Source organism: Aotus nancymaae, unplaced genomic scaffold (assembly GCF_030222135.1).
Source record: "Aotus nancymaae isolate 86718 unplaced genomic scaffold, 86718_ANA_hifiasm-v0.15.2.pri h1tg000028l, whole genome shotgun sequence".
Lineage (NCBI taxonomy): Eukaryota > Metazoa > Chordata > Mammalia > Primates > Aotidae > Aotus > Aotus nancymaae.
In genome coordinates, this window is record NW_026988441.1 from 9,636,380 (window position 1) to 9,662,477 (window position 26,098).

The 26,098-nt window shown below is 52.0% G+C and overlaps 1 protein-coding gene across 3 annotated transcripts in view; it reads right to left on the minus strand.

Annotated features, from left to right (window-relative positions):
* Window positions 1–2,432: 2,432 nt before the first annotated feature.
* MARK4 (microtubule affinity regulating kinase 4) overlaps window positions 2,433–26,098 on the minus strand; it is a 47,208-nt gene continuing 23,542 nt past the window's right edge. For 2 of the 3 annotated variants that reach the window (XM_021668475.2, XM_064381159.1), the window contains 9 exons: window positions 24,089–24,208; window positions 23,485–23,584; window positions 21,565–21,674; window positions 21,299–21,458; window positions 17,458–17,675; window positions 11,767–11,870; window positions 8,205–8,483; window positions 6,343–6,387; window positions 2,433–3,739 (listed from right to left, as the gene is read on the minus strand). In XM_021668475.2, coding sequence (XP_021524150.1) covers window positions 3,403–3,739; window positions 6,343–6,387; window positions 8,205–8,483; window positions 11,767–11,870; window positions 17,458–17,675; window positions 21,299–21,458; window positions 21,565–21,674; window positions 23,485–23,584; window positions 24,089–24,208 — 1,473 coding nt within the window. In that variant the 3' untranslated portion in view covers window positions 2,433–3,402. Of the gene's footprint in view, window positions 3,740–6,342; window positions 6,388–7,965; window positions 8,046–8,204; window positions 8,484–11,766; window positions 11,871–17,457; window positions 17,676–21,298; window positions 21,459–21,564; window positions 21,675–23,484; window positions 23,585–24,088; window positions 24,209–26,098 lie in introns of all 3 variants that reach the window. The other variant, XM_021668476.2, reaches the window with a different exon arrangement.

Below are 26,098 nucleotides of genomic sequence, written 5' to 3' on the forward strand. Positions count from 1 at the left end.
TGCCACCATGCCCAGCTAATTTTTGTATTTTTAGTAGAGGCGGGGTTTCACCATATTGGCCAGGATGGTCTTAAACTCCTGACCTTGTGATCCACCTGCCTCGGCCTCCCAAAGTGTTGGGATTACAGGCGTGAGCCACTGCGCCAAGCCGAACATCCCTTAGTTTGCTCAAGAACCTGCCATGGCTCCCCATTTCTCCTAAAACGCCTTTCTGTTATTTGCAACTCAAAGCCACACTGAAATGCAGACCATCTGTATCTTTCCAGTTCTTTGCCTATGATTCCTCTGACTCACATCTTACACCCTCCAATTCCCATCTCAGTGTCTTTGACCAAGCTGTTTCCCCCTCCAATCTGGAACTTGAGTCTGAGCATCCCCATGAAGTAGGGATAGGCCTTTTGGAGAACTCAGTCCCAGGAAGGGACAGGAAGGAGGCGTGATAGAGCCATTGCGGGAGGGAGAAGAGGTAATAGAAGTTAAGCAGTATCTGATCATGCATTGGGTGTTGGGCACATCAATCACCTCCACCCAGCCAAACAGGTTAAGATCTCCGTTAACAAAGGTTTTGGGGGTGGGGGGCGGGGGGGGGGGCGGGAAAAGTGAGGCAGGAGTAAATGGAAGCCCTGACAGAGCCTTCAGGAATCTAGAAGAGGTGCTTTTTCAAACCTCAAGTCACAGAAGTTAAGGGCCCTTACAGTTGAATATATCTGCCCTCTGTTTTACAGCGGGGAAACTGAGGCCTAGGGATGTCCCCAAGAGTTCCTAGGGAGATTACTAAAAGGAAGGTTAGAAGAGACCCCAAAGATCAAGGCATGCAGAACCTGTGAGATGCTGGAATGTTCTTTACTGTACTGTCCCCAGTTGAAGATCCCAGCTCCACATCCGGGGGTTACACAGACCACAGACGCCCCAGTGGGGACCATCTGAGCCAGCCAAAGCCGCAGTCCAGACACCTGTCAGTTACCACGTCCTGCCCACTTTGCCTCCTGTGACTCTCAGATCTACCCTTGCTCCCCCCATCTGTCCAGCCCCAACCTCTTTCCTGCTCTTCTGACCTCACGTTTCCTTCCTTCCACCCTGCATGTAGCACAAACCACCCTAAATCTCTCCCCTGGCCATGGCCTTGTCGTGGCTTCCCCAATGCCCTTGGAAGAAAGCCCAGGCCCCTGTCCATAACCTTCAAGGCCCTGCTGACGCCCCTAGCCCCATCTCTCACAGCGACTCCACACTTAGCAAGTCACATGCCATTTGCTAAAGGACTTGGCCTTTCTCTTGCTCCCCCGGCCCTTATATGTGCCATTTGCTCTGCCTAGAATGCACTCCTACCCATGTCTAGCTGGCTCCTTCTACTCCAGGAAGCCCTCCCTGGCTGAGGCAGGCATCGCCTCTGGACTCCCCTATGCCAGCCCTGCCCAGTCAGTGCCTGAGGACGCATCTGCTTCCTCTATTGGACTGTGAGCTCTATGACGGCAGTGTTGGGGCTGTCTTGACTACCACTGTGTCCCCAGCACAGAGGATGCTGTCAGGAATTGACTAAGCCTGCTTCCTGAAGCTCCCTGAACTTCCATGGCTCCCCAGTGCCTCGGGAGAAAGTCCAGCTTATTCATTTTGGCCCCAAAGGTGCTGTGTGAGTAAGCCCCACCCTTCTGTACTGCACAGCTCTGAACCACTTAAATCTGTCCAGCTCCCAGGTCTTTTCTCCTGCTCAAGACACGTGACCTTCCTTTGAGAAACCCCCACTAAGTGCAGCTCTGAGTCTGGTCACTCTAGAGTCACAGTGATTGGTTCGGAGATAATCACATGGCCCAACTGGGCCAATGAGAGTCTGCCCTGGGACTTCTGCTGGGAAACCGACAATGAAGATCTTTCCGCTGCAGAAACCTGGTGGGACAGAAACTTTCAACTGCTGAGGTCATCTGAGCCATCAGGAAAGAACTTACTTGATAAAAACTACTAGAATTCAACTTACACTGAGAAAAATAGATACAATGCCCTGATGACTGGATCAAACCACACCTGAAGTCGAGTGCCCCTGGATTATTAAGTAACATAAGCCAACAAACACGTTTGCTTAAGCAGTATAGACGGGTTATGGTCCTAAAACAGCATTTCTCTTGCTAACTCTGCATCCATGCCCAACGTAGCAGCCACACTGAAATTACCTACAGTTCTCTGAAGATAATACCACACACTCCCACTTCTGGGCTTTTGCCCAGAGCATACTCAATGCCTAGCCAACTCCTACTCATCCTTCAACACCCCAGTCCAGCATTAATTCCTCTAGAACATCTTCCGCAATGACCGCATCCCGCCCACTTTCCCTTCTGGGCTCCCAAGACAATGGTTTGTCTAGTGTCTGTGTCAGAACCCATGTGTCCCACAGACAGGGCTTCATGCCTCCGTGTCCAGCACTGGGCCTGGCACGGAGTAGGCACAGGTCAATGATTGTTTATTGAATAAATTTACTACCGGAGTAAGAAGTGGCTTAAGAGTCCAGTGTAACATGGCGGCCGGGAATGCTGAGTGGATGAATATCAGTTCCAATATAGGAACTGGGGCCTCGGGGATGAGGCTGAGTTCTGTCCTGCCTTCTTCCACGACCATCCTTACCTTTCCACCCCCACCACTCCCATTCTGCAGATGAGAAAACAGAGGCTCCGAAAGGAGAAACCACTGCCCGGAGTCCCACGTCTCTTCTTCAACTCACTTGCCAGTGAGGGCAGGGAAGGAAAACCCTAGGGTCAGCACTTGGGGGGGGGACTCTCCTAAATTTATTGGGCAACAGGCTGCAGGTGAGGGGGCTGACAGGAGGAGGGTCAGGGCGTAATAACTTAAAAACCGTAGGTGACAGCGGCAGCTCCTCAAGAGACCTTTGCAGAGGGGAGGGAGTGGGTATTTACAAGGATTTGTACAAAGTGCCCCGCGCCAGCCTGGGGCAGGAAAGGTGGGGGGTTTGATGTGAGGGGAGGGGAAGGAAACTGCCTCTCTGACCCTCCACTCCCAGTCCCCCAAATTCTCCAGTCTTTAGGCTCAGCAGCTCTCCCTGCCCCTGCCCAAGGCCTAATTTTGAGCTGTTGGGAGGAATAAAAGGTTTCCTCAGTTGCCCTCCCTGCCCCTGCCCTGCCCCCAAAGTCTCCTCAGGTACCCCCTTGGTAGGGTGAGGGGGGACAGGACTGGCTGGAGGCTCCAGGAAGGTGCCAGCTTCCCCCGCTGAGCCCCCCATCCTCCTTCTGTGCTGAGCGGCCCCAGAGAACAGCAGAGGGGACAATCTTTGCCCCCAAATCTAATTCAGGGAAACTGAGGTGATGACAAAGGGAGAATCCCCTCCCTGGCCCCTTCCCCTCTCGTAGAAGCGTAGGGGACAAGGGAGAGGAAGAGGAAGGGGCCTGGGGCCACGGTGGCTCAGAGCTCGAGGTCGTTGGAGATGCGGGTGACGAGGGTTCGGAAGGCCAGGGCGGTGCCCGCCACACGGCGGAAGAGAACTCCCCGCAAGCCTGGCCGGGGCAGCTGGCAGACCTCCACTTCGAAGTGGGACAGGGGCTCGGGCCCGCCCGCACCCCCGTGCAGGCAGGCCAGCAGGAACGGCTGTGGCTGGCGGCAGCGGCAGCGGGCGGCTGCTGTGGCCTGGCGCAGAGCTGCCATCAGGGCCTCGGGAGGGCGAGAGCTGGTCAGCTTCACACTCCAGGGGAATCGGAGCAGCCGGGGGGCGGTTTCCGTTTGATCCCAAGGTAGATGGCAACTAAGGCGAGAAGATATCAGGGGTCAGAGAAGGGAGCGAAGAGGAACGCGGGTGCAGGGCTCAAGGGACAATTCTTCCCACTTGGGGACAGATTCCTAGCCATCCTCTCAAAAAAAAATCCTCCCCTCTTACCCCACTGACAGTTTCAGCTGGACACAGAGCTGTCCAGCTAGAGACCACACTTTCCAGCCTCCCATGAGGCCGGGTGTGACCTTGTCTCTAAATTCTGGGACAGGAGCAGAAGTGAGGTGTAGAATCCACATCGGTCCTCAAAGACCCCGCACGCGCCAGCCTCTCCTGTCCCACGTCCCCCAGGAGCTGGACTTAGCAGTGGCACAGACCAGCCTCAACTGTGAAGATGACATGAGGGCTCCAGGGGATGGGGTTGGAAGAACCTGTGGACCTGAATGACCGCACAGAGGCTTGGCCACATGGTTTGAATGAGAATTTTTTTTTTAGACAAATTCTCACTCTGAAGCCCAGGCTGGAGTGCAGTGGCGTGATCTCAGCTCACTGCAACCTCTGCCTCCTGGGTTCAAGCAATTCTCCTGCCTCAGTCCCTACGAGTAGCTGGGATTCCAGGTGTGCGCCACCACACCCAGGTAGTTTTTTGTATTTTTAGTAGAGACGGGGTTTCACCATGTTGGCCAGGATGGTCTCGATCTACTGACCTCGTGATCCACCCACCTCGGCCTCCCAAAGTGCTGGGATTACAGGCATGAGCCATCGTGCCTGGCAGAAATTTCTTGTTTTGAGACAGGATCTCACCCTGTCACTAAGCTGGCTCACAGCTCACTGCAGCGTTGAACTCCTGGTCTTGAGCGACCCTCCTGCCTCAGCCTCCTTAGTAGCTGGGACTACAAGCACATGCCACCATGCCCAGGGAGTTGCTAGTTTTTTGTTTTGTTTGTTTTTTGTAGAGACAGGGTTTCATCATGCTGTCCAGGCTGGTCCTGACCTCCTGGACTCAAGCGATCTTACTGCCTCAGCCTCCTGAGTAGCTGGGATTACAGGTGCACGCTACCACACCACACACAGATAATTTTTCTTTTGTATTTTTAGTAGAGACAGGGTTTTACCATGTTGATCAGGTTGGTCTTGAACTTCTACCTCAGGTGATTCACCCGCCTCGGCCTCCCAAAGTGCCAGGATTACAGGCGTGAGCCACTGTGCCGGGTATTGTTTTTTTGTTTTTTTTTTTGAGACAGTTTTGTTCTTGTCTCCCAGTCTGAAGTGCAATGGCACAACCTCGGCTCACTGCAACCTCTGCCTCCCAGGTTCAAGCAATTCTCCTGCCTCGGCCTCCTAAGCAGCTGGGAGTATAGGCACCATGCCCAACTAATTTGTGTATTTTTAGTAGAGATGGGGCTTCACCATGTTGGCCAGGCTGGTCTTGAACTCCTGACCTCAAGTGATCTGCTTGCCTTGGCCCTCCCAAAGTGCTGGGGTTACAGTCATGAGCCACACCGCCAGGCCACTTTAAAATTTTTTTTGAGACAAGGTCTTGCTGTGTCCCCCAGGCAGGAGTGCAATGGTGCAATCACGGCTCACTGCAGCCTCCACCTCCTGAGTTCAAGTGATCCTCCTGCCTTGGCCTCCTGAGTTGTTGGAATTACAGGCATGAGCCACTGTGCCTGGCCTCTCTGGGCTTTTTGATTGTCACATCTTAGGATGGGAGCACTGCTGGCATTGATTAGGTTGAGGATGGGGCAGGTCAAGGATGAGAAACGTTCTCCAATGTGCCAGAGGGCCCTGCACAACAAAGAAACGTCTTGCCTGAAGTAGGAGAGTGCAGCTCTACATGAGCAACCCAGAGCTGGTCTCCCTTGTTCCAGTGAGGCTGCCCCTCAGATTGGGTGAGCACATGACTCAATTCTGCCAATAAGACCATTCTACCCCATGGCTACTGTGCTTGGGTCAAGGGTGAATACAGGACCAAGTCTGACCAATCAGAGTACTTCTCCTCTCTGGCTGCAGGCATTGGTTTAGAAATGAGCATGTGACCTAGTCCCAGCCAATGAGAGTCAGCCCTGGCAGTTTGTTGCAGCTGCTGGGAAGGCTGGGGTTTCCACCTGGGTCTCTAAACCGGGAACTCAAGACTAAGCCAGGGCTTGGCAAACTCTAGTGCTGTGCGTTTTTGTAAATAAAGTTTTATTGGAACACAGTCATACTCATTTGAGTTGAATATGGCTGCTTTTGCACTACAATGGGACAACTGAACAGGTGTGACAGAGGGTGCCTGGCCCTCAAAGCCTAAAATCTTCATGGTCTGGGTCTGTACAGATAATGTTTGACTCCTGCTGGCCCAGAGCTGCCAGCAGTCATTCTGCCATGATCGGATGAGAGGCAAAAGGAGGTGAGGGCATTGACCGGAAGAGCTGAGCTGTAGATGGGATGAGGCTGAAGTTTAAGATGGTCAAGGGAAGGTGGTGGGAGTGAGAGGAGCTGGCAGAGAAGGCAGGGGCCAAAGACAGTTTCGGGAAGTTGGCCTTGTAGGATGAGACTGGGGCCCCATCTAATGCCCTGGGGTAAGTGTCGGGAGGTGCCGAGGCAGGAGAAGGGAAGGGCTGCTGTGGCAGTCAGGGGTAGGCTCAAGCACTCACCTTGTGACCTCAGGTCCCCCGATTCTCTCAGGTTCGTCTGCGACCCTAGGGGAGGGGAGGCGGACAGAGTGTCTAATCTGGATGTAGGAAACCCACCTCCCCCAACCCACTGCCTCTGGGGCTCTGAGCAGCCCCTGCCTCAGCTTCAGGAGTCAGGGTTTCATCTCCCTGTCCATCCCCAGAAGGGAGCTCATTCTGCAATGGCAAGTGCAGGTCACAGGAAAGATACCGAAGAACGTGGAAGGTGAAAGAGAGGAGTGGGCAGAGACACACCCTTATACAGAGAAGCGGTCAGAGAGAGACGCACACTCACGCACGCACACACACACTCACATACACATTCATGCTTTGCTCAACACCTCCTTCGTGAGACCTGCCCTTTTGTTTCCTTTTCTTGAGACAGAGTCTCACTCTGTCATGCAGGAGTGGTGTGATCTCAGCTCACTGCAGCCTCAACCTCCTGGGCTCAAGCAATCCTCCTGCCTTGGCCCCTGAAGTAGCTGGGACTACAGGCGCATGCCACCATATCCGGCTAATTTTTTTTTCTTTGTATTTTTTGTAGAGATGGGGCTTTGCCATATTGCCCAGGCTGGTCTCAAACTCCTAGACTCAAGCGATCTGCCCACTTGGGCTTCCCAAAGTGCTGGGATTCCTGGCCAGAGCCACCTCACCCAGAGGCCTGCCCATTTAATGCTGCACCCTTCCCTTCCCCACACCCCTTATCCCCCTCCCTGTTCTACGTTTTTTGTTTGTTTTAGAGACAGGGTCTCCCTCTGTTGCCAAGGCTGGAGTGGTGCGATCACAGCTCACAGCAGCCTCGACTTCCTGGGCTCAAGTGATCCTCCTGCCTCAGCCTCCCAAGTCCATGGGACTATAGGTGCAGCCACCATGCCCGGCCAATTTATTTACTTTTTTGTAGAGATAGGGTCTTGCTATGTTGTCCAGGCTAGTCTTGTACTCATGGGCTCAAGCGATCCACTTGCCTCAGCCTCCCAAAGGGCTGTGATTACAGGCATGAGCCACCAAATGTGGCTCCTATTCTATTTTTCTTCTTAGTACTTCGCAGCACCTAGCAGTCTATGTAATAAGTGTATTTTACTTATTTACTTCTTATCTGGATCCCTTAGTAGAATGCTGGCTCTGCCAGGGCAGGAGTTTTGTACATTTTGTTCACCTTCTACCACAGGACTAGGGCAGTGCCAGGCACACACTAGGGGCCCAATGAATAACAGCAATTAATAAAAATAGCCAATTATTTATACACAGGTAAAGCACTTTCCAAAGCAATGTTCTAAGCTCAGTTCATACATCACCTCATTTAGTCCTCACAATAACCCTAGGAGGCAGGTACTGTTATTACTACACCCATTTTACAGAAGAGGAAAGCGAGGCCCAGAGACCTAGAGTGACTGGCTTAAGGACACTTGGCAGAGCTGCCATTTGAACCCCTGAGTCTGGCTTTAGAAGCTGTGCTTCTGTGAGTAAATAAACAACCAGACCCCACATACAGACCCTGTACCCTGCTCACATCCACAGAGCCCCCTCCCCAATGCCCGCACACACGGGTCAGACATGCAGACAGGAAGGAAGAGCCAGCAAGAGCAGGGCATGGACGGGACTTACTGATCTTGGATCCCTGGGGCAGAGAGGCGCCCGAAACACAGCGGTTAGAGTTCTGCCGTTTAGAGGGATCGAGGGTAACCCTGCAGTGTGAGGAGGGAGGCGAGGGGCGACAGGGTAGGAGGAAAGGAGGAAGAGGAGGAGAAAATGTTGGGGCACAGGAGACAGAGCAGAGTAGAAGACAGGTTAGGTCCCATCAGCCCCTGGCCCTGCTCCGCCCCTGCCATCCCCGCGGAGCTCACCTTCGGGTCAGTTTGGAGGTCAGCTTGGTGAAGAGGTTGGTGGTGGGGCGGGGCCGCCCGGCAGGCAGGGGTGCAGCCTCGTGGGCCAGCGTGGGAGAGGCAGGGGGCCCATTCTGCACACCCCCACCACTCCCACCCCCTGCCCGCCGGTCCCGGACCTGGCCACCGTGGAAGGTGCTGCGGATGGTGGAGCCGCGTGCCAGGCGGCTCCGCTCCCCTGATGGGGGTGCCAGGCTGTGACTGGAGGGGGAGGCAGGGGGCACCCGTGGGGTGCCTGAGCTGTGGGTAGAGAGACAAGTCAGGGTGGGGGCCTGAGGCAGGCCAGGGCCCTAGTCCCTCTGATTCTTCACATTCCTGTCCTGAGACCAGGGACTGCAACCAGCAAGGAACTCAGAGACAGGGCTGCCAAGTACAGTTGTGCAGGCTGTGTACTATACAATCCTAGCATTATTTTACGACTCTCCTCTCCTATTACCCCTCCTTCAAACTGTCCCTTCAAATTCTACCCCCTCCAAACCATCCCCATTACAACTCTCCTCTCTCCAAATGTAGCAACTGAATAGATTCACAGAAATATTTGGGGGACTTCCTTGCTATTTGTCATTGAAACTTCAGGAACCAAAACACTTAGCTATCTGAACTCCCATTATCTAAAATCGGGAAAGGGATAGCTGTAAAGGCCACAGATACCTGTATTCACTATGATAATTTAGACAGTGGGAGTCCCACTGTCCCAGGACCCTCCTCCAGCCCCTTGGACTCTCCCAGTCAGCAATAGGGACCAGACCTCCGTCTTTCCAGTTCAATTTTCTTGTTTCAGCCTCCTGAGTAGCTGGGATTACAAGTGTGAGCCACTGTGCCTGGCTAATTTTTTTTTTGAGACGGAAGTCTCACTCTGTCTAGGCTGAACTGCCATGGGGCGATCTTGGCTCACTGCAACCTTTGCCTCCTGGGTTCAGGGGATTCTCCTGCCTCAGTCTTCTGAGTAGCTGGGACTATAGGCATGCACTACCATGCCGGGCTAATTTTTCTATTTTTAGTAGAAATGGGGTTTCACCATGTTGGCCAGGCTGGTCTCACACTCCTGACCTCAGGTGATCCACCCACCTTGGCCTCCCAAACTTGGGATTCCAGGTGTGAGCCACTGCACTCAGGCCAGACCTCCAATTTCTATTCTCCCAGGGAATCCAGGCCAGCCTGGATCTCAGAGAAGAATCCTGACTGTGGCAGAGGCCGCTACTTTTTTTGTTTTGTTTTTTTTTTGAGACGGAGTCTCACTTTGTCTCCCAGGCTGGAGTGCAATGGTGCGATCTCGGCTCACTGCGACCTCCGCCTCCTGAGTTCAAGCGATTCTCCTGCCTCAGCCTCCCGAGTAGCTGGGACTACAGGCATGTGCCACCATGCCTGGCTAATCTTTTTTTTTTTTTCAGTAGAGATGGGGTTTCACTGTGTTAGCCAGGATGGTCTAGATCTCCTGACTTTGTGATCTGCCAGCCTCAGCCTCCCAAAGTGCTGGGATTACAGGCATGAGCCATCACGCCTGGCGAGGCTGCTACTTAATCCCTAGAATCCATCCTCCCTGTTTTGCTCTTGGCACCAAACCCCTAGAGCACTCCGCATGGCCACCCTGCCAGAGACTACATTTCCCAGACTCCCTTGCAGCTAGGGATGGTCATATGACCACATTCTGGCCAAAGGGATATAAGCAGAAGTGCTCCATACCACCTATGGGTCCCGCCTCCACTGCACCTGGCTAATTTTTGCATTTTTAATAGAGATGGGGTTTCTCCATGTTGGTCAGGCTGGTCTCAAACTCCTGACCTTGTGATCCACCTGCCTTGGCCTCCCAAAGTGCCAGGATTGCAGGTGGGCCACATCTTTAAAAAAGAGTTGCTGCTTGTCCTCTATTCTTTCCCCACTTCTTGCTGATGGGGAAATGATGGCAGCTGGTGCAATGGTCTCAGTCCCAGAGCTCGAGTCCCATGTTGAGGCTGGAAGAACTTACTTGGGTCCTGGGAGGGCCATCCAGACTAAACCTCACACTTATTTACTCTACCCTGGGATCTCTTTTATTATAGCCGCTGAGTTTATAAGTTTTGCTTTTGTGTTTTTAAAACCTTTTACTTTTTTTTTTTGGTCTGAGTCTGTAATTTAACTGTTCCACTGTCTCTTGAGCAGAACTGGAAGGCCATGTATTATGGTGATTAAAAATAGATTCTGGAGTCAGTCTGGAATCTGCTTCTTGACTTACCAGCTGTGTGGCCTTGGACAAGTTACTTAACCTCTCTGTGCCTCATGTCCTCAGCTGTAAAAAATGGAGATACTAGGCTCTACCTCACAGACTTGTTAGGGGCACTGAGCCAGGCAATATACGTAGAAGCCTGGCAGGTGGCTGCTGCTTCATGAATGTTCACTATTATTTTTATTTGATAACTACCCAAAAAAAAGCACTCTCAGTCACTGAGTGAAGGCCTCCTGAGCACATCAGACCCAGTGCCAGGTTCAGGACACACCTGATCTCTACTGGATTCCTATAATGGGGCCTGGAAGTGAACTTTTTTTTTTTTTTTGAGTCGGAGTCTCACTGTGTCGCCGAGGCTGGAGTGCAGTGGTGCAATCTCAGCTCACCGCAACCTCTGGCTCCCAGGTTCAAGCAATTCTCCTGCCTCATTCAGCCTTCCAAGTAGTTGGGATTACAGGTGCACGACAACACTCCTGGCTAATTTTTGTATTTTTAGTAGAAACGGGGTTTCACCTTGTTGGCCAGGCTGGTCTCTAACGCCTGACCTCAGGTGATCTGCCTCGGCCACCCAAAGTGCTGGGATTACAGGCGTGAGCCACCATGCCTGGCCAGCATCAAGCCCATTTTATGGAAGCGAAAACAGAGGCTCAGAGATTTGCCCAAAGTCATTCTGTTAGCAGTGTGAGCACAGAGGTAAGATTCGAACTCAGAAGTGAGTATTCACAGAATCGTGATTGTTAACTACCCCATTCCCCTGCCCACACCCAAGGGGAACAAGGGCAGCCCCTAATCAGGTGCATCCCAGAGTGTGCCCCAGTGTCAGCCATCACCCTGCCCTACAGTCCTGGTGGGCGGCAGTGTCCTTGTCCTGGAGCCAGCCCTACTCTGGCTGGCCTTGACCTGTGATGTGAACTAATCCCTTCCCTGCCTCTGCTCCAACCAGTCTGGTTTCCTTCCCTTGCCAGCTGGAAGAGACCTCACAGACGCAGGCCAACAAGCTGTAAAACCAGCCAACCAGATACTGCTGAAGCTGTGACATTCTGGGGCTTCTCTTGAGTTCTAAAAATGGATCATTCAGGTTCCCAAGGCTCATAGGCAGAGAACAGGGCCGACTGCTTTCCTTGTGCTGACAACTAATTAATTAAGTGGGGAGGACTTTCAGGGGGGTACTTGGGCCGATTCTGCCAAGGGCAGGGCAGATACACTCACTCTCTGGTCCCATGGCACCAGCCTCCAAAGCTTACCATCTCAGATCAAGGGAGGTCCTGCTCACCTACGCCCTACTTCCCACCCCCTACCCCGGTGCTGCCCCCTCCGTACCTGTTTTCTTTCCCATTTGGCAACAGTGACGGGCGCTCAGCCCCCGGGCGTTCTGTGCAAACGTAGGTGTTTCTGCGGGTCATCATGCTGGGAGGGAGGTTGTTCTGCAGGAGACACGGCCGGGAAGGGAGTGAGGGGGTGAAGACACGCCCCTGAGTTCCTTCCTCCTTCCCTCTCTGCCCACCCCAGTGGTGAATGAGTCAAGGGCCCAGGTGGGAACCGAGGGTGAGTAGGAGATAGTTGAAAGGTCCCAAAGATGTGAAAGGTTCATGAGTGATCTCAGCCACCTAGGCTGAGCCAAGGGAGACCCCTGGAGCTCAGAGAAGAGGGGGACACTGAGGGAAAATGAGGCAGGGAAGGTTTCCAGGGGGCATCTTCATTCACCACTCTTCTCCCAGCAATGCCTGCCTTCTTGAGGTCCAGCCCAGTCACACTAAACGTTTGCTAGTGTGCTTATTCATGCCACATTCTGTCACTGTGCCCAGCCTTTGCACTGGCTGTCTCACCTGTTAGAACATTCCTCCTACCTCTTCCCCTGACTCACTCCTACATATCTTTCAGGTGTCAGTTCATAATCTACCACCACCCCCGGCCCCAGGCTGAGTCACGTGCCTCCTTTGGGCTCCCACAGCCCCCTGGGCTCCCCACTACAGCTTCAATCACTGCACTGTCAATGTCTGTTCTCATATATGCCCCCGCCCCATACTGGGCTGTGAACTCTGGGAACACAGGGAATATCAGGATTATGCTGCCTCATAAACATGTTAGGAAGAGATCCCTCTTTTTCTATTCTCTGGAAGTTTGTCTAAGGTTAGTATTATTTCTTCTTTAAGTGTCTGGAAGATTTCCACTGGTGAGAGCCATCTGAGCCAGAAATCTTCTTTATGGGGAAGGTTTTCAGTGATGAATTCAATTTCTTTAATAAGAATATAAGACTGTTCAGGTTTTCTATTTCTTCTTGTGTCAGTTTTGATACACTGTGTATTTAACGTGTCCGTTTCATCTAAGCTGTTAAATTTATTGGCATAAAGTAGTTCCTAATATCATCTTACTATCTTTTAATGTTAGAACAAAGTTCCCCTTTTCATTTTGGAGACTGGTGATTCATGTCTGCTGTCTTTTTTCCTTAACTGATTTTACCAGGGGTCCATTTGATGTTATTAATCTTTTCATTCTTTTTTTTTTTTTTTTTTGAGACGGAGTTTTGCTCTTGTTGCCCAGGTTGGAGTGCAATGGCGCAATCTCGGCTCACTGCAACCTCTGCCTCTCAGGTTCAAGTGATTCTCCTGTCTCAGCCTCCCCAGTAGCTGCGATTACAGGTGTGCACCACCACATCCAGCTTATTTTTTGTATTTTTAGTAGAAACGGGGTTTCACTATGTTGGCCAGGCTGGTCTCAAACTCCTGATCTCATGTGATCCACCCACCTTGGTCTCCCAAAGTGCTGGGATTACAGGCGCAAGCCACTGCGCCCAGGCTGATTTTATTAATCTTTTCAAAGAACCAATTTTAGGTTTTGTCAATTTGCTTCTCCTTCACTGATTCCTTCTTCTCTTCTACTTTTTTTTTTTGAGATGGCGTCTTGTTCTGATGCCTAGGCTGGAGTGCAGTGGTGTGATCATGGCTCCCTGCAGCCTCAACCTCCTGGCCACAAGGGGATCCTCCCACCTCAGCCTCCCAAGTAGCTAAAACCTCAGGCATGTGCCACAACACTTAGCTGATTTTTAATTTTTGGCAGAGACAGGGTCTATGTTGCCCAGGCTAGTCTTGAACTCCTGAGCTCAAGCAATCCTCCTGCCTCAACCTCCTGAAGTGCTGGGATGACAGGCGTGAGCCACCACTTCCAGTCCCTTCTACTTTCTTTTTAATTTGCTCTTCCTTTTCCAGCTTCTTAAGGTGTGGGTTTTGTTTAGCAATAACAATAGCTCTCATTCACTAAGTGCTGACTGTGACAGTATGTGAAATACTTCATGTGTGAGAGCTTGTAAGATCCTCACAATGACCCAGGTTCTTTAATGAGCCCATTTCACAGAGTGAAATACTGAAGCTCAGAAAGGTGAACTTGCTTGCCCAAGGTCACACAGCTCATTAATGTAATTCAAACTCTACATGGCTTCAGAGTCCTGGCCACTTTCTCAAACTGCCTCCACCCTTCTCCTCCTCTTTTTTTTTTTTTTTTGAGACGGAGTTTCGCTCTTGTTACCCAGGCTGGAGTGCAATGGCGCGATATCTCGGCTCACCGCAACCTCTGCCTCCCGGGTTCAGGCAATTCTCCTGCCTCAGCCTCCTGAGTAGCTGGGATTACAGGCACGCGCCACCATGCCCAGCTAATTTTTTGTATTTTTAGTAGAGACGGGGTTTCACCATGTTGACCAGGATGGTCTCGATCTCTTGACCTCGTGATCCACTCGCCTTGGCCTCCGAAAGTGCTAGGATTACAGGCGTGAGCCACCATGCCCGGCTGTTTTCTTTTGTCTTTACCCACACTCCCACCTCATTCTCTCCTTCTCTGGCCCTGCCACTCCCACCCACTCTCTGGGCTGTGGATCACTAAGTAACCACGTGAGCTTCAGAGGCAGCCTTGTGGAGCTCCAGGTCCCAGGGCTGGGGAGGAGCCAAGAGGCATGAATTGTACTCATTCCCCAATACTCAGGACACACAAGCATCCCTGCCTCCCTCCTGTGCCACCTGCCTCAAGTTGAGTTGATGCCCTCAAGACCTGTTTCCCCAAGGCCCTTCTGGTGAAGGGTGGCCACTGAGCTGTCCTTGGGCGTACACTCTCCTGGCCCATGTCCACGGGCTCCCTCACAACATTCCCCCCCTCCCTGTACTGCCCCAGGCTCTTCACAGCCCTGGAGGCCAGAGCCCTGAACCTGGGTGCCAGGTGGCAGCACTGCTGCAGCTGATCAAAGCCAAACACAGCAAGTCACCTCCCATCACTGCTGGCCACCAATGGTCATGGCCAGACACTGCTGGTTGAAGCCTGTCACAAGTCTGGGCGTGGTGGCTCATGCCTGTAATCCCAGCACTTTGGGAGGCCGAGGCGGGTGGATCACAAGGTCAAGAGATCAAGACCATCCTGGCCAACATGGTGAAACCCCGTCTCTACTAAAAAAGTACAAAAATTAGCTGGGCGTGGTGGTGCGTGCCTATAATCCCAGCTACTCGGGAGGCTGAGGCAGGAGAATTGCTTGAACCCGGGAGGCGGAGGTTGCAGTGAGCCGAGATCGCACCACTGCACTCCAGCCTGGCGTCTGATGACAGAGCAAGACTCTGTCTCAAAAAAAATAAAAAATAAAAATAAAAAGCCTGTCACAACCAATTAAGGCTGGTCATGGCCACACACCAACACTCAGGGACAGTTAAAGCTGTTCCTAAGTGGTAACGTCCACACACCACTGGCTACGGCCAGATACCATTGGCCAAGGGTGGTCATGGCCAGTCAAGGATGATCAAAGCCGGTCACAACCAGTTGCTGCTGGTTACTAGTGGTCATGATTGGACACTGCCAGTAAAGGCTGGTCAAAGCTGGCCACAGCTGGCTGCCTCTGGTAACAGCCGGATGCTGGTGGTCAAAGCTTCAGTGGGGCGCTGGCCAGGAATTGCCAGTGAAGGCCAGTCACAATCGGTCAAAGCCAGTCAAGGCTGGTAAACGCTGGTAACAGCTAGACACCACCAGCCACCATGGCTGGGTGCCTCCTGATGGTCAGGACCTCCACAGAAACGCCCTACCCTGCAAAAGGCCATGCACTAAGACCTTGGTTTGCCTCGGGTGTTTTTTTTGGTTTTTTTTTTTTTTTTTTAAGAGACAGGGTCTCACTATGTTGCCCAGGCTGGAATGCAGTGGCTATTTACAGGTGCAATCCCACTACTGATCAGCACAGGAGTTTTTACCTGCTCTGTTTCCGACCTGGGCCAGTTCACCCCTTCTTAGGCAACCTGGTGGTCCCCCGCTCCCAGGAGGTCACCATATTGATGCCAAACAGTGCGGACACCCGATCGGGATAGCACACAACAGCCCAGAACTCCTGGTCTCAAGTGATCCTCCCACCTCAGCCTCCTGAGTAGCTGGGACTACAGGCATGCACCACCATGCCCAGCTAATTTTTTGTATTTTTTTAGTAGAGACGGGGTTTCACCATGTTGGCCAGGATGGTCTCGATCTCTTGACCTCGTGATCCGCCCGCCTCGGCCTCCCAAAGTACTGGGATTACAGGCGTGAGCCACTGCGCCCGGCCCAAGGAGCAAAATCTTACGCTAAAAATAAGGTAAGTATTTGTGCCTGTGTGGGTGGTGACCTATGTTTTTTTTTTTTTTGAGATGGAGTCTCACTCTGTCACCAGGCTGGAGTGTAGTGGTGTGATCTCAGCTCACTGCAACCTCCATCTCCCGGGTTCAAGCAACTTTCCTGCCTCAGCCTCCCGAGTAACCGAGACTACAGGGCATGCACCACAATGCCCAGCTAATTTTTGTATCTTTTTTTTTTTTTTTGAGACAGAGTGTTGCTCTGTTGCCAGGCACCAGGCTGCAGTGCAGTGGTGCGATCTCGGCTCTCTGCAACCTCTGCCTCCCAGGTCCAAGCAATTCTCCTGCCTCAGCCTCCAGAGTAGCTGGGATTACAGGTGTGCGCCACCATGCCCAGCTAATTTTTATATTTTTTAGGAGAGACAGGGTTTCACCATGTTGGCCAGGATGGTCTCGATCTCCTGATCTCGTGATCCACCCACCTCGGCCTCCCAAAGTGCTGGGATTACAGGCATGAGCCACCATGCCCGGCCTGATTTTTAAAATCACTATTATTATTTTATTTATTGACTCATTGTACAGGGTTTTGCTCTGTCATCCAGGCTAGAGTGCAGCGGCGGGATCACAGCTCCCTGTAGCCTCAGCCTCCCAGGATCAAGTGATTCTCCCACCTCAGTCTTTCAAGTAGCTGGGAACACAGGCATGCACCACAACGCCTGGCTAATTTTTTTGATTTTCAGTACAGATGTGGTCTTACTATGCTGCCCAGGCTGGTCTTAAACTCCCGGCCTCAAGTGATCCTCCTGCCTCAGCCTCCCAAAGTGCCAGAATTACAAGCATGAGCCACTGCACCCCACCCTTCCCCCACTTTTAAAAGCACTTAATTTCCTGTATTAAATTCTTTCTGCCAAGAGTACCTTTTGCACTTGACATAGAACACTATTTTTTTTTTTTTAAAGACAGAGTCTCGCCCTGTTGCCCACGCTGGAGTGCAATGGTGCGGTCTTGGCTCACTGCAAACTCTGTTTCCCAGGTTCCAAGGAATTCTCCTGTGTCAGCCTTATGGGTAGCTGGGATTACAGGCACCTGCCACCATGCCCAGCTAATTTTTGTATTTTTAGTAGAGACAGGGTTTCACCATGTTGGCCTGGCTCGTCCCGAACTCCTGACCTCAAGTGATCTGCCCGCCTCAGCCTCCCAAAGTGCGGGGATTACAGGCGTGAACCACCAAGCCCAGACAGAACACTAATTTATAAACTGAGCTCAAGCAGAGGCACTCCACAGATGTTTGCTGAATGAATGAACGGGTATAAGGAGTCGGTAAGAAGGAGTTCCGTCTGGGGAACCAGATGAAGGCAGGGCCTGAGGAATGTGCCCCTGGTGGTGTTGGCAGGCTGGCCACAGGTGGCGGCGCCCCCAGCCCTGTCCCCCAGCCCTGGTCACTCACGGGGGTGCTCGTGCTGTCCTTCCGCCGCTCTGGGATCTCTGCCTTGTTGGGGTTGTGGGCGCTGCTGACCATGGGGCTGGAGGGGGGCAGTCCTCGACTCCCGCTCCCTGCGGCACTGCAGCTCGCCTTCCGGCCTGGCAGCCGCTCCTCCTTCAGCTCCGCCTCCCCTGTGCTCGTCGGGCTGCGTTTGGGGTGCAGGGGTGCAGGGGATGGGCCACCTGGGGGAGGGGACACCAGTTAGAGCTGGCATCACCACCCAGAACTGACTCTGGGGGATCGTTGGAACATGAGAATTCCTCACGTGGGCTGCAATCTCTGTGTGGGCCATTCTGACAATATCTGTCAAAATTACCGACGTACCTATACTCACCCAGAAACTCCGAATCAATGACATTCATGCACATACAGGCCATTCATTGCACCTTTTTTTTTTTTTTTTGAGATGCAGCTTGGCTCTGTCACCCAGACTGGAGTGCGGTGGCACAATCTCTGCTCACTGCAACCTCTGCCTCCCAGGCTCAAGCGATTCTCCTGCCTCAGCCTCCCAAGTAACTGGAATTACAGGTGTCTGCCACCGTGTCCGGCCTGTACCATTAGACTGGGAACAGCCTAAATGCCCCTTAGGAGCGGAATGACTACGTAAGTATTTCCACAATGAAAAATTACACAGCTATACAAAAGAATAAGGAAGCAGTGTATGCACCAATACAGAATGACCTTCACGATAGACCGTCAGGTGGGAAAGGCAAGACACGTGACGGGTCAACAATGCGTTCTCACTTGTCTACAAAAGCAAAAAGTGTATCTATGTATTTCCGCCTGTATCTACTTGCTTATATATTAATATCTCCAAAGGACTTTGTTTCAAAAGGGGAGAATATACTCATTGTTTTTATATATCTTTATTTTCCTTCTTTTTTTATTTTTTGAGACAGGATCTTACTCTGTTGCCCAAGCTGAAGTGCAGCGGCGTGATCTCAGCTCGCTACAACTTCTGCATCCTAGGCTCAAGCCATCCTCCCACTTCAGCCTCCCAAGTAACTCAGACTACAGACACACACTACCATGCCCAGATTTTTTTTTTTTTTTTTTTTAAAGACAGGGTTTCACCATGTTGGTCAGGCTGGTCTTGAACTCTCGACCTCAGGTGATCCTCCCGCCTTGGCCTCCAAACTGCTTGGATTACAGGCGTGAGCCACCATGCCCAGCCTTTTTTTTTTTTTGTAGAGACAGGATTTCGACGTGTTGCCCAAGCTGGTCTCAAACTTCTGAACTCCAGTGATCCTCCCACCTTGGCCTCCCAAAATGCTGGGATTATAGGAGTGAGCCATCTCGCCCAGCCTAATTTTTGTATTTTTAGTAGAGATGGGGGTTTCATCATGTTGGCCAGGCTGGTCTTGAACTGCTGACCTCAGGTCATCCACCCAGCTTGGACTCCCAAAGTGCTGGGACTACAGGCGTGAGCCACAGCGCCCAGCCAGTTGATTTTTCTTTTTTTTTTGAGAAGTCTCACTTTTGTTGCCCAGGTTGGAGTACAGTGGTGAGATCTCGACTCACTGCAATCTCCGCCTCCCAGGTTCAAGTGATTCTCCTGCCTCAGCCTCCTGAGTAGCTGGAATTACAGGCGCACGCCACCACGCCCGGCTAATTTTTGTATTTTTAGTAGAGACGGGGTTTCGCCATGCTGCCCAGGCTGGTCTCACTCCCACGCTCAGGTGATCCGCCCACCTCGGCCTCCCAAAGTGCTGGGATTATAGGTAAGAGCCACTTAGCCCAGCCTGGAAGCTGACTGCTAAAGGTTGTGGATTTTCTTTTTGGGGTAATGAAAATGTTCTGAAATTGGTCATCATGATAACTGCACAACTCTGTAAATATACTAAAGCCACTGAATTGTGCACTTTTTATTTTTTGAGAAGAGGTCTCGCTCTGTCACCCAGGCTGGAGTGCAGTGGCACAATCATGGCTCACCACAGCGTCAATCCCCTGGGTTCAAGTGATCTTCCCACCTCACCCTCCCAAGTAGCTGGGACCACAGTTATGTGCTACCACACCTAGCTAATTTTTAATTTTTTTTTGTAGAGATGGGATCTTCTTTGTTGCCTAGTCTGGTCTAGAACTCCTGGGCTCAAGTGATCTTCCTGCCTCAGCCTCCCAAAATGTTGGGATTACAGGCGTGAGCCACTGTGCCTGGCCTGAACTGTGCATTTTAAATGGGTATGTTATTTGGCATATAAATTTTAACTTTTATAAAGCTTTTAAAAAAATAGAGAGGTTTAAAATTTGATGAGTGTATGGTTTAAGAGACCTCTCGGAAATTCCCATGCCTAATGGGTGCTGATGATGGTGTGTATTCATTTTCTTTTTTTAAATTTTTTGAGACAGGGTCTCTCTGTTGCCCAGGCTGGAGTGCAATGACGCGATCTCGGCTCACTACAACCTCTGCCTCTCAGGTTGAAGCAATTCTCCTGCCTCAGTACCCCGAGTAGCTGGGATTACAGGCACAAGCCACCACACCAGGCTAATTTTTGTATTTTTAGTAGAGATGGGGTTTCACCATGTTAGCCAGGCTGATTTCAAACTCCCAGTCTCAGGTGATCCACCCGCCTAGGCCTCCCAAAATGCTAGGATTATAGTCGGGAGCCACGGCGCCTGGCCCAGATTTAAACTCAGACTCTATTCATTTTCTGCATCGAATGAGATGTCTGTCAGTTGCAGAATGTGGGGTATCATCAGTTGTCTGCACAGCCCCCTTCCACCAGGAAAAGCCTCCCTCACTTCAGTGTGGAGGTAAAGCCAGAGGGCAGACTCTCAGCAGCCACTCTGCACAATGTGTCCTCCTGTGCCCCAATTACAGTGGATTAATTCAAACTGGACTCTGATATCAGAACCCCATCTTGGACCAAAGAGATTCCAGCTACCATTTGGATTGGTCTCTAAGGTAAGAAATCGGGAGCCGGGTGCAGTAGCTCACGCCTGTAATCAAGCACTTTGGGAGGCTTAGGCGGGCAGATCATGAGGTCAGGAGTTCAAGACCAACCTGGCCAACATGGTGAAACCCCATCCCTGCTAAAAATATAAAAATTAGCCAGGCATGGTGGTGGGTGCCTGTAATCCTAGCTACTCGGGAGGCTGAGGTTGCAGTGAGCCAAGACTGCCCCACTGCACTTCAGCCTGGACAACAGAGTGAGACTCTGGCTCAAAAAAAAAAAAAAAAAAAAAAAAAAAAATCAGGAACCTGAGGGATCAGGAGGAAGATAGGATGAAATAAGTCAGAGGCAAAGGAAAAACCACACAAGCAGAGAGGAAGCAGGACAGAGAGTGTCTGTGCTGGGTCTGGCTGCTTTTCCAGTTTTGTTTGTTTGTTTCTTTGAGACAGAGTCTTGCTCTGTTATACAGGCTGGAGTGCAGTGGCATGATCTTGGCTCACTGCAACCTCCGCCTCCCGGGTTCAAGTAATTCACCTGCCTCAGCCTCCCGAGCAGCTGGGATTATAGGTGCACACCACCATGCCCAGTTAATTTTTTATATTTTTAGTACAGACAGGGTTTCACCATATTGGCCAGGCTGGTCTTGAACTCCTGACCTCACGGTCCACCCGCGTTGGCCTTCCAAAGCGCTGGGATTACAGGTGTGAGCCACCACGCCCGGCCTGCTTTTCCACTTTTAATTCCTTCCTGAGCCTGGCTGTGCATTCCTGCCTCCAAGTTCCGCGCAATTCCTCCCTCTTTGCAGTTAGCACCAGTGGGTTTCTGTTGCTTGCCAATCAGAGAACCGTGACATAACTGCCAGTCTGGGCCTTGGGGAGGAGGAGGGCATGTGAGGGCAAGGGCCTGGTACTTACAGAAGTCGCTATGCCTGCGCTGGCGATGGTAGGTGGAGGAGGAACTCCGCTGCCCTTTGCTGTGGCTGGTGCCTTTGCTGGAACTTGTTCCATTGGTGGTGTCGCTGGGCGCCCGCACCCGTGCCAGGGCCAGCCCTGGGGCACCCCGGTCCCCACCCTCCTGTGAGAGGATGAAAGATGAGGCTCTTCTGCACCCCATCCCCTCTGCCCGCCAAGTCCCTCTACCCAGGCATCACGCGTTCCCGAGGGCCCCGGTGCCCTCTGACCTCAGTCTTCCTGCCCAGCAGGAGGTAGGTGGCGGTCACTTCGTTGTACTTCTGGCTGGTCAAGGCCTCTTTGATTTCTTCCCGTGTGTAGCCCATACCCACCATCACCTCTGGGAGGGGGGAAGGAGAGAAGTTTCAGACTCCCAGAACTTTAACCACCCGTTTCTTTATTCTTTTTTTTTTTGAGACGGAGTTTCGCTCTTGTTGCCCAGGCTAGAGTGCAATGGCGTGATCTCGGCTCACAGCAACCTCTGCCTCCCGGGTTCAAGTGATTTTCCTGCCTCAGTCTCCCAAGTAGCTGGGATTACAGGCATGCGCCACTATGCCTGGCTAGTTCTGTATTTTTAGTAGAGACAGGGTTTCTCCATGTCAGTCAGGCTGGTCTTGAACTCCCGACCTCAGGTGATCCGCCCGCCTTGGCCTCCCAAAGTGCTGGGAGCCACTGTGCCCAGCCCCAACTGCACTCATTTCTGCGACTTTCGGTGATGTCTGCTCTCTGACCTGTCCTGTACCCATCCTCCCTTCCCAACAGCACATTGATTTCCTTTGAAAGAACATTCTGTCCCTGCTCAGATCATGTAGATGGCTCCCCTGCTCCAACCCTAAGGCAGGCAGATAACCTAAGTCCAGCTAATTAGTGCATTCTACACCCAAAGCCACACTGACTGGCTCAGGGCAGGCATGTGACCCAGATCTGCTTGCCTCCTGGGGTGAGAGCAGCGTGGGAAAAAGCTACCATAGAAAACATTCCCAACAACTGTCTCTGAGCACCTGGATCCAACTGTGCCTGAAGGCTGCAAACTCTATTTATTTTAGTTATGTGACAGAATGAATTCTCACTATTAGGTTAAACCATACAAAATTCGTGGTACTGATGATTTTTAAACAATAAAAGGGCAATTTCACACGGTTCAACTTTGTTGTTTTCAACCTATTAATACAATTAGGTTGGTGCAAAAGTATTTGTGGTTTTTGCCATTTGATTAATGGTAAAAACTGTAATTACTTTTTTTTTTTTAGATGCAATTTCGCTCTTGTCGCCCAGGGTGGAGTGCAATGGCACAATTTCAGTTCACTACAACCTCCACCTCCCAGATTCAAACAATTCTCGTCCCTCAGCCTCCTGAGGAGCTGTGATTACAGGTGCCCGCCACTGCACCCGTCTAACTTTTGTATTCTTAATAGAGAAGAGGTTTCATCACATGGGCCAGGTTGGTCTCAAACTCCAGACCTCAGGTGATCTGCCCACCTCAGCCTCCCAAAGTGCTGGGATTATAGGCATGAGCCACCGCGCCTGGCCCTTTTTTCTTTTTTTGAGACGGAGTCTCGCCCTGTCGCCTGGAGTGCAGTGGCATGATCATAGCTCACTGCAGCCTCAAACTCCTGGGCTCGAGCAATCTCCCTACTTCAGCCTCCTGAGTAGCTGAGACTACAGGTGCACACCACCATGCCTGGCTAATTTTTTATTTTTATTTTTTTGTACAGATAGGGTCTCCCTGTGTTGCCCAGGCTGGGCTCCAACTCCTGGGCCCAAATGCTTCTCCTACCTTGGCCTCCCAAAGTGCTGGGATTACAGGCATGAGCCACCTCACCTGTTCTCTTTTTGTCTTATTATCAGAGTGAACATGGGCCAGGTGCAGTGGCTCACACCTGTGATCCCAGCACTCTGGGAGACTGAGTTGGGAGGATCACCTGAGGTCAGGAGTTTGAGACCAGCCTGGCCAACATGTTGAAACTGTGTCTACTAAAAATACAAAAATTAGCTGAGCATGGTGGCTGGCGCCTGTGGTCCCAGCTACCTGGGAGGCTGAGGCACAAGCATCTCTTGAACCCGGGAGGCGGAGGCTGCAGTGAGCCCGGTTGCATCCTGTCACCCTGCATTCCATCCTGGGTGACAGGATGGCTCTCCCTGACCCTCACCGATTCTCTTGGTGTCCCCGAAGTCCTCCTCAGGCTCCGTGTATGGCTTCAACTCCTCACCCTCATAGCCGATGTTGATCCATTTGTCTTTCATGATTTGCTGCAGGGATCGGGAGCAGGGAAGAGGGAAGACAGGTGTCAGAAGGAACCAGGAGTCATACAGCTTCCAACCTCCCAGGGGCCCCCAGGCAGAGCTACCTGCCCTGCCCGAAACCTCCGAGGCTGCCATCCAGAACCGTGGGCTCCCTAAGAGATAGCGCCTCCTGGCCCTCCCTCTCCCCTGCATCCCCTGCCGGAGCCTCCTGATGCCACCCTCCCTCCTCCGCATCATCTGGGTCCCTGGCACCCTGTAATCATCCTAGGAGCTCATTAGCTAATTACTGGCAAGGCGGGGAGTGGGTGAGCCTGTCGGGGGGGTGGCGTCAGGACAGGCCTGGGAGCTTTTCCCTGGACTGCCTGTCTACCCCTACTCACCAGCAGCAGATCTTAGGTGGGCACGGGAGAGGAAAAGTGTGTCGAGAAGGCTTTTGTGGGTGGGGGCAGGCAAAGTTTGGGGGAGTCAGGAGATGAGAGGGGTCCCCGCTGGCCTTGGGGCTGGGCTCACCTCGAGAGTACAGCGTTTAGCTGGGTTCAGCACCAAGAATCTCCGCAGAATGCTCTCACAGTCTGTTGACATGTAGAAAGGGACCCGGTACTTCCCCCGGAGGACTCGCTCCCGCAGCTCCTGCAGGGAGGGGGTTACTGCAGGAGGGGCCTGTCCTGCACCCCACACCTATTACACACACACACACACACACACACACACACTCTCTCTCTCTCTCTCACACATGATCACACACTCACACACTCAGACACACTTGCACACACATACTCACACACACTCACTCCCTCTCTCTCATCTTTGTCCCAGCCCCTTTGATGGAAGTGATAGAAGCTCTGAGTCCCAGCCCTGACAACCTGACAAGGTGGGCAAAACCCCACTCCTCTCTCCTGAACTCAGTTCCCTGTCCGTAAAATAGGAACATCATACAGATGCTGCAATTAAAAAAAAATTACTGGCCGGGCACGGTGCTCACGCCTGTAATCCCAGCACTTTGGGAGGGCAAGGCAGGTGGATCACCTGAGGTCAGGAGTTTGAGACTAATCCGGCCAACATGGTGAAATTCTGTCTCTGCTAAAAATACAAAAATCAGCCAGGCATGGTGGTAGCTGCCTGTAATCCCAGCTGCTCGGAAGGCTGAGGCAGGAGGCTTGCTTAAGCCCGGGAGGTTGAGGCTGCAGTGAGCTGTGACTGCACCACTGCACTCTGGCCTGGGTGATTCAGTGAGACCTTGTCTCAAAAAACAAACAAACAAACAAAAAATGGAGGGAGGCAGAAAACAAGCAGGAGTGAAGTGAGGGTGGGGGGGTGAACAGGAGTCCCTTGGGACAGAGCCCTCTGCTGGGGACTGATGGGCTTTCTGCTAAAAGGGCCGAAAGATGCCGGTGCCTGGGGAGCCTGCCGGGTCTGCAGATCAGCGTGAAGGACTATTAATATTTAATCTGGATCACTTGCACGACACTTACCCCTTAGCAGGCAGGGTTCTAAGTGCTTTAAGCATATTACATCCATTTTCCCAACACCACAAAGAGCCCGGGTTTAATGCCCACTTTCCAGACGAGGAGGTTGAGGCCCAGAGGGGTTTGGTCACTTGCCCCAGGATTGCACAGCCAGAAAGTGGTAGGGCCTTGGGTCTGGAGCCTGTGCTGTGTGAGCACCGTGCCACACTGCCTGTCACGTGACAGGGAGAAGGAGCCATCAGGCCACCACTGCCACCTCCAGCGCAGCTACCAAGCCTGATGCTGTGGCCAGATGCCAAGCTCCAGCGAAGGGCTTAACATATGCAGATGGCTGCAAGCAGATCCTTTTTTTTTTTTTTTAAAGAGACAGGCTCTTGCTCTGTCACCCAGGCTGGAGTGCAGTGGTGTGATCATAGTTCACTGCAGCCTGGAATTCCTGGGCTCATGAAATTCTCCCACTTCAGCATCCTAAGCAGCTGGGACTACAGGCAGGCACTACAATGCCTGGCTAATTTTAAAAATATGTTTTGCAGAGACGGGGTCTTGAAATGTTGCCCAGGCTGGTGTCAAACGCTTTTTATTTTTTTGAGATGGAGTCTTGCTCTATCGTCCAGGCTGGAGTGCAGGGGCAAGATCTCGGCTCCCTGCAGCCTCCGCCTCCCAGGTTCAAGTGATTCTCCTGCCTCAGCCTCCCATGTAGCTCGGATTACAGGCACGTGTCACCACACCTGGCTCCTTTTTGTATTTTTAATAGAAATGGGGTTTCACCAAGTTGGCCAGGCTGGTCTTGAACTCTTGACCTCCAGTGATCTGCTCATCTTGACCACCCAAGGTGTTGGGATTACAGGTCTGAGCACTACGTTTGTCCTGAATACTCTTAATGTCTTCATCTTACAGGTGGGGAAACTGAGGTTCAGAGAAGGACGTGTCCAAGGTCACTCAGAAAGGAAATGACACCACTAGAACCAGCCTCCTCTCAGCTGTGTGCCTCCTTTGCCCAGCAAGGCCTGGGGCGCCTGCTGCGGACACCAGGACAGCAGAAAGTGACAAGGGA